The sequence below is a fragment of the Amblyraja radiata genome, chromosome 8 (genome assembly GCF_010909765.2).
Source record: "Amblyraja radiata isolate CabotCenter1 chromosome 8, sAmbRad1.1.pri, whole genome shotgun sequence".
Taxonomy (NCBI): domain Eukaryota; kingdom Metazoa; phylum Chordata; class Chondrichthyes; order Rajiformes; family Rajidae; genus Amblyraja; species Amblyraja radiata.
In genome coordinates this window covers 18,130,091-18,138,257 of record NC_045963.1, presented here as the reverse complement: position 1 = coordinate 18,138,257, position 8,167 = coordinate 18,130,091, and the positions used below count along the sequence as shown (strand labels likewise).

The 8,167-nt window shown below is 42.3% G+C and overlaps 1 protein-coding gene across 4 annotated transcripts; it reads left to right on the top strand.

The window, feature by feature from the left end:
• Nucleotides 1-254: 254 nt before the first annotated feature.
• Nucleotides 255-4,043, top strand: hlx (H2.0 like homeobox). Of its 4 annotated transcripts, none has more exons than XM_033025291.1 (4): nt 255-954; nt 1,397-1,561; nt 2,149-2,333; nt 2,872-4,043. In XM_033025291.1, exons 1-4 carry the CDS (start codon nt 489-491, stop codon nt 3,193-3,195), a joined length of 1,140 nt encoding a protein of 379 aa, XP_032881182.1. In that variant the 5' UTR covers nt 255-488; the 3' UTR covers nt 3,196-4,043. The 4 variants fall into 4 exon arrangements, with proteins under 4 accessions (XP_032881182.1, XP_032881181.1, XP_032881183.1 ...); XM_033025290.1 differs by having other exon boundaries at nt 2,146-2,333; XM_033025292.1 differs by having other exon boundaries at nt 262-954; nt 1,397-1,495; nt 2,146-2,333.
• The last annotated feature ends 4,124 nt before the right edge of the window (nt 4,044-8,167 follow it).

The following is an 8,167-nucleotide window of genomic DNA, read 5'->3' as shown; positions in this document are numbered from 1 at the left end:
CATATTGAAATCAATGTGTCTGCGTGTCTTTGATTCGTTGGGTTATCGGGAAAATTCGCCTCACAATGTTTAATCATTCATTGGGAACTGCGACCAAATGTAACTACTGACGTGACTCTCATTGTTGCAATTGCGTGAGTCAAAAAAATACTTGAAGTTAATTCTGCTGGCAGTGAATCACGACTTTGCAGGCTGACAGGAGGCTTGAGTTGCAGCTGCGGTGCTGTGGGCGGAGCAGGCAGCTCCAGGCCTCTCTGTACCATTGGGTGCGCTGGGAGCGCTCGCAGCCAATCTCGGTTGAACAGTGGCAAGTTCTTCCCAAGCCCTACTTGAACTCTGCCAAATGTGCAGATGAGTTTTAGGAAAGTTCCGAGTTCGCAAAGTCAAGTTCCCTTCCCCTCCCCCCAAAACAGTCTATTTTAGATCGTATCTTTCGTATTTGCATCCTCGTTGTTCAAAAAAAACAAAGCGAAGGGGGTGATTGCACAATGTATACCGCGGGACTAGCTCCGTATTACGCCAGTAATTTCAGTCTCTGGTCTGCCTACTGCTCGAATGGCTTGTTGGATTCGGTGAAGAAGCCTTCGTTTTGCATCGCGGACATTCTGCATCTGAGCGATAGTGAGAACATGCCGACCGGCCCGCCGACTCTGGCTGGATCATCGGCCATCGTAGCTCACATGAGCGGACACCACAGCTTACAGCCGTCGGGCTCCCCTCTGCGCCCCACGCCCGTGGCCCCGGAGCATATGGGCGGCTTCGCTCAGAGACCTTCGCCCGCCTCCCCCTACCATCGAGCGCCGGCCATCTGCACTTCCTCGCCCCGGATTCAGCTGGCAGCCGGCTCGGTGCATCAGCTTCCCGCGCCCTCCAGCAAGGACCTTAAGTTCGGCATTGACCGCATCCTGTCCGCCGATACTGACTTTAAAATCAAGGAATGCAACACTTTACGAGGTAAGACAAGCTACAAACAAACTCTCTCGGCATCAACAGCAATGCTGCATCAAAATGACACGCTCATTTTACCATGTAAAGTCTGCTATAATTGCTTGGGAAATGGACGGGAAATCTCACTCTGTTTACCGCTTTAGAGTCACACCACCAGCTTTTGTCCCTGCTCATGCAATTAATTTGCGTGTGTGCAAAGCGTGTGCGGGCGGATTGCTTGGGATGTAACGTCCGAAGTTACAGGAGTCAGTCAAATGCACAACGGTGGTGCGTTTTGCCATTGTCAGTGTCTCTGTATTACAAGTTTCAGTGGATGTTTCGGATAGCACGGCCAATAATAGTGGGAGTTAATATAGCTATTGTTTTATGAATGAACAGGACTGAACTGAAGACCACCCCATCTGCCAGCAGCATGCCCATATACCCTGTTCCCCCTTTATTGTTGCAGATCTCACCTCTCTCATGGGCCCAAGTCGGCGGCCCGGAATCCACCTCTCCGTGCACAGTTCTGCCAACCAGTTCTTTGCGTCGCTGGACCCTGGACTTGGTGAGCCTCCCTCTGTTTTGAACTCCAGAAGCTCGCACCAGCAACATTATCAGGATTATTTTCCAGGTTAATAGCCTTAATTCGCCAATTTTCGCCACACACAAAATAAATTCTACATCAGCCGCTCTGGTTAAAATATCTACACGTTAGAAGGCGTGTGTGTATTCCATAGGCAATCTCATAAAACGAAATGAATACATCTGAGAATAACAAGGTTAACGTCACCTCTCAATAAGTTCATGGGACCCACAGGCCTTTTAACCTATTTCTGGCCTATTTAACGTCTATATTGTGATTTATTGAAACAATAGACTAATGATTCCAGCCATTGCAACTCTGCATGCAGTGCAATGCAATAATATTCTAAATGTGATTCCAACCGATGAGTTATATATAAAGACACGCAGAGTGAAACGCGCTCAAAAGCAGCGCTCTTGCGGTTTGCAATAGTGCAACTGTCCAACTGCACATTTAAGTTCCTGACTCCCGAAAATAGCCAAAAAGACATTGCTCGTTCTAATTATTAGCCATCGGTAAACTTTAAATAAATTAGGCTTCGTATTCGAAGAAAAAAAATAGCTTTGAATTGTTGTAGAAGTAGGGCAGAACTTGGCAACATTAACTCTGATGCAACGCTTCATTTTAACTAGCAGGGCCTTACGCTGTTCTAACGAAGGACACAATGCCACAGACGTACAAAAGGAAACGGTCTTGGTCCAGAGCTGTATTCTCTAATCTGCAGAGAAAGGGTCTGGAGAAAAGATTTGAGATTCAGAAGTATGTGACGAAACCTGACAGGAAGCAACTGGCGGCGATGCTGGGGTTGACAGATGCCCAGGTTAGTGTTAAATTAAAGCACAAATCAATTCAATGCAATAACTCGACATTTATCAGCAGCCACGGTATGAAATAAACTTTACAAAAGGTTACAAAAATGCAATATAAAATTGGAGGAAGGCAATTCAAAAACAAAATCGCCGTGAGCACAGCAGTTAGGTGAAGAATCCAATTTGGGGTGTGTTTTCATATGGGCTGTTGACCTGAAGTTAATGTGCCACCATTTGATTATTTGCGTGGGCAGTGCCATATCCTATTAATAAAGGTGAAACGCAGCTCTCTTGAAATTGCTAAAGGGTGACCGCACTGCTTTATGAAGTTATAAAGCTCTTCGCATAGAGGAAGTGGTAACTTATACAAAACCCAAGGCAGTGTTTTGTAACGCGGGCACACGCAAGGGCCTTCCTCTGAAGCTGAAACCGGTCTTGTGTTACGGGCTGAGCAGACGGGAAGGAAAAAAAATCTATGTACAGAATGTTGTTTTTTATTAAGAAGCGTTTCTTTTGTACGTGGCTGACTTTTTGCTCTTCTCTCGCTAGGTGAAGGTGTGGTTTCAAAACCGGCGGATGAAGTGGAGGCACTCGAAGGAAGCTCAGGCGCAGAAGGATAAGGAGAAGGAAGCAGTGGAGAAGCCAGCCTCTGTGGAGGGGGAACAGCGAGTGAGGGAGAATCAGAGCGACAGTGAGAAAAGTGACTCTGAATCCACTGACCTGAACGAGAAAGACATCGAGGTGAACGACGCAGCAGATCTCAAGCCCACCGTCATTAGATCGGGTCTCGGTCCCTTAAGTACTGCAGTACCACAGCAAAGCCTCACACCCGAACCAAGTGCCCCGGCGTCTCCAACGCAAATCTTGCTATAAATGAGAACATTATTTTACCACCCCCTCCCCAAAGGGATTGCCACGAGGTAAAGGACATTTCAGAAGAAATTAATAAGTTATATTATTGCGAAAGGAAGTCGAAAAGAGACCACATTCAACTTCCTACGTGTAAATTGCAAATATGTAAATATTGTTTGACACTTGAAATCATATGTCTTGTTTAAAAAAGGATATCATTGGAAAGTGAATGTTCTTGTATTATAAGTTTTAATGATATGATATTGATTTTTCATTTGATTTTCATCAAATTTCATTTGATATTGATTTTTAGAGGCCCAGGATCTATAAACACCCACCACCTTGTTCGAGCTATCACTATGTATTAATATTCAGAATGACGAGTCTTTGCTTTTTCAAGGTCTGTTTACCCAGTGATGTCCAATATTTCCTTTCAATGCCGGCTGATTCAAAATATTGCACTGATCGTAAATACATCTAATAAAATGGGTATACTGGTTTAAAGGACGCTTCGTTGTACTAGTTGGCCTTTTGCCATCTTATGATTTCCCCAAATATACCTGTTACCTGATCGCCAAATTTATTATTAAACGTTTCCCAATGTACAGTCGCCTCGGACTTCCTCTAGATTTATCTTTGCCTTTCTTTATGGATCACACCTCCCGTGCTATCGAATATAATCTAGCTTTAAAGAATCTGCATTAGCTATAGGTGAATTTTAAATAGCTAACGCTTTAATTATGTTGACAGTTTCACTTTCTCCTTTTTGTATTTGGTTTTAGACAAGTAACTTGTACGTAGGTTGTTCTATCCCCATTCATCATACCAACAGTAAAGGCGGCAGAGTTTGCCTTGGGATTTCTACTTTGCTAACTTGTTTTGCCTAAATTATTTAATAACATCCACGTGAGTAGCAATTTGGATTACCTATTAAATTATCCCCGTTTAAAGAAATCTCCACATCATTTCCGTTGGTGTCGTTTCGACTTATAACTACATACAGGTACACTCTAACTCAAAACGTAGAAGGGTCTCGACCCAAAACGCCACCTATCCACGTTCTCCAGAGATGCTGCCTGACTTGCTGAGTTACTCCAGCACTTATATGAGTCCTTTTTTTACACACTTTAAATCAATTGGACCCCCCCCCCCTCCTCTATTTTAACAAACATTTCCTTCTCTTTTAAAACAAGTGAGATCTGAAGGCGCCTTATCTTTAACCCATCTCTGACAGTGTTGTCATCAGAGTGCTGTTTATTTTACTGGTCCGTGCCAGGTAGGCGCTGGAGACTGGGTGCACTGGGTTGCTGCACGGTTCCATCGGGTTCAAAGTGTCCGATCTCCGCACCGACCCATTGGATCCTTCACCTCGCCACACACTCAAAGTATTCCAACAGCACGGTGACTGTTCGTTGCTTCATATTTCAAGTCAATAGCCTGCAACTCCAGCAGATTCACGCTGAGTCGTGGGGAGTGAAATAAGTATCCAGAAATTACATGGATTTAAAACGAGTTATTTCGACAGTTCGTAATAACACGAAATGAGGTGCAGTATCGTGATCTCCCCATCTTCCTTGTATCGTTTGCGATTACTAACGATGGTCCAGCTCAGTGCAATAGTTATACTTTAGTCTCTTATTAACCATTCACCGTCCGATTGCTTCACATTGATTGGAAATAAGATTAACGAGGGGTTAAAGCACAGGTTAGGAGTAAATAAACCCATAAGATGCCAGTTATGTCTTAATTGCATTTATCTTTGTACAGAATTCGAATAATAAAGAAAACACTTCTGGAAAGTAAATTTTCGGTGAATATAATAATGAATTGGCATTTTGGAACCGCGCCAATGTAAATCATTGGGCTTCTTTGGAGGAATCGTTGACAGAAGACAGAAAAAAATCGTCTAAATTCCACTTTCTTGGCTTTTCGCAATTTTCCAAATTAAATTTACAGAAGTGTTATTGGTGCCTGTAGTTTAGTCTGAAAATAATATATATACTGAATCCTCTCTGGAGTCAGGTTGTATCCTGCGACCTCTCTTGATTCCTGGACCACATGTCTGCTACTGGGATCTGTCAACATTAGCGAAATACTAGCAGTACGATTTACGGGTTTTTTTAAAAACTAAAGACGTCTTAAACATGTCTTAAACGGATCGTCCTCATTTTAATGAGGAGAATTGTTGCAATGTATTACACGAGTCGAGTGAGTCGTGCTCCAGATGACTGGTGCTAGGCACAACTGTTTATTAAAAACTACTGTAACCTTAATAGAGTGACACGGTGAGGATGTAGGTTGTAAGAAGTAGAGTAATGATCTTTCAGTCATAGCTCAGCACTATTGACTGTTTAGGAAAGAACTGCAGATGCTGGTTTAAATCGAAGGTAGACACAAAATGCTGGAGGAACTCAGCGGGTCTGAAGAAGGGTCTCGACCCGAAATGTTGCCTATCCAGCATTTTGTATCTACTATTGACTGTTTGACTGTATTGACTGTTTATTCACTGCACTGAACTTTGAGGGATTGGAAAGTGCAAAATTATAATTGTATTAGATTATTTTGAACTGGTTTTAAAATTGGCTCGAAGTTGGCTTATCTTACACGAAAATAATTTAAAAACTCATTCAAATATGCATAGCTTTCCAAAAAAAATCATACGATCTCGATATTAAATGCAACTTGAAACAAGGCATACTTAGAACATATGCATGACTTCCAATTCACCATAGCAAACGTCAACACAATAGTCTCAGAATTACTCTTCCTGAATTTCACCGACTTTTATTATGGTAACGCAAGCGTTCAAATTATTTCTGCCAGCGTTTTGTTTAAAAAAAATCGTTGCATAATTGGTACGTGGGAAAGGATAAAGCGAGCTCTCAGCGACACGTTTAGCAGTAAAACAGGTACTCTTTCGTGCATTCGTTGTTACTGCGCCAAGCATGTAAACTTCTAGGTTGAAGAAGAGTCTTGATCCGAAACGACAGCCATTCCTTCTCTCCAGAGATGCTGCCTGTCTCGTTGAGTTACTCCAGCTTTTTGTGTCTATGTTAATAGACAATAAACAATAGGTGCAGGAGTAGGCCGTTCGACCCTTCGAGCCAGCACCGCCATTCACAGCGATAATGGCTGATCATCCACAATCAGTACCCTGTTCCTGCGGTTTAAACCAGTATCTGCAGTTCCTTCCTACACAAGCTTCTATTCTATTGGTCTGGAAAAGCTGCTCGGATTGTCCAAATTTGTTGATGTGACTCATTTTGGTCTGAGGAGGTATTAGTCATTGTGTTTCTCTCTTGTTATGTCTGCGTTCTAGCGGTAACAACACTTCGCACGGAGCTTCCGTTCGCAATATAAGTTTAATAAACGAGAAAGTAACACTTTCCCCTCCCCGCCCCCACCCTGGTTGCTTGTCCTTTCTAGCCCTCCCCAACAACTACAGTCATGGTCTCCGCATCCATCAGCCGCGCAGAATAAGACTGTAGTTGAAGATGGTCAGCTATCATGGCCGTTGCCAAAGTATTCCTGCAAGGCATTGGGATAAAAACTAGTTTTGCATCTGGGAGCTACGATATCTGGCAGCAGAAACGAAAGGGACAGGGTAAATCAACTCAGTAACAGAAGGAATAATTTCCACAGAAGACTGCCCCTGCTAAATCCCTTTGGACTGGCTGGCGTCCACCGAAACAGATTGTTACATCTGTAATGTCAACTTTTGCTTCTCTCAGTAAATAAACGACCTTATTATTGCTGTTCAACGCTCATCAGAACTAACGACCGTTTACATTAAAGCTTTATTCACTTTTTAAAATAAACACCCGTTTATTAATATCAAATAATCCCGCAGTAAATGCTTTGGCAAGGCAATTCAGTTACCAAGATCTTGCTTTTTAATTTAAGTATGAGTAGCTGTGAGGAGGGGAAAAAAGATCAAATTTAAACCGATCTTCAAACTAACACGTCTTTTGTGATTTTTATGGAATATGGCATAAACAACTGAGGCCTTCCAGAGACTGGAGAATATTTTTTTCTATAAAAGTAGCACAAAAATGGATAGAGTGTCGGATTAGATCTGAAACAGAGATCCTCATAAAGGCAACTTCGTTAATATAAAGACAGCAGCTATAGTGCACGTCTGACGCTCAATCGTTTCTGCTTGCATAATATTCTGTCAAGCCGTACACTTAGTTGTCTTTATTGTTTTAAAATTGTCCATCATTGTTGAAATTAAAATGCCTTATAAAATTTTATAATGCCGTATAGAGATGAAACGTGGAACAGATAACCTCGTACATACATCTCGCCTTCCTGGACAGCGTATAGGTGGATAAAAGGAACTGAAGTCTAATTCTGAAGAATTGAGGGTCATTAGCTCTTCTAAAAAAAAACGCTTTGACATAACACGACGCACCAAATATTATATAGTAAATATTAATATAAAAAGCCTAAAGAAGAATCCAGCGGAACTATTATCGCTGCAGTTCGAACATTAACATCTCCATTGCCTGGGGGTGGGGGGGAACAGGTACGGGAATAGCATCAGATGGGTACACGAATCAATCTGTGCAGGAAGGAACTGCAGATGGTGGTTTAAACCGAAGCGAGACACAAAATGCTGGGTAACCTGAAACGTCACCCATTCCTTCTCCCCAGAGGTGTTGCCTGTCTCGCTGAGTTACTCCAGCATTTTGTGTCTATCGTACATGAATTAATTTATTCGGTGGGTGAGAAATACAACAGGGCAACTGTTGAAACGGTGTACATTCAAATGGAAAGGTTACAAGTGTAGAACCATATCTAAGGAGTGGATTTCGATGCTTTAATTAAAGTGAACAGGCTAATAATGTTCGCGAATAGATTACATATGGTAACTATGAATAAGTTTACTCGATCACTCAAATAGTTTATTGTAAACTAATGGACATTATTACTACTTGATGGGCTGATGTGGTTTTTAAGGCAGCTGGGGCATTTTGACCTTTTGGTGGTA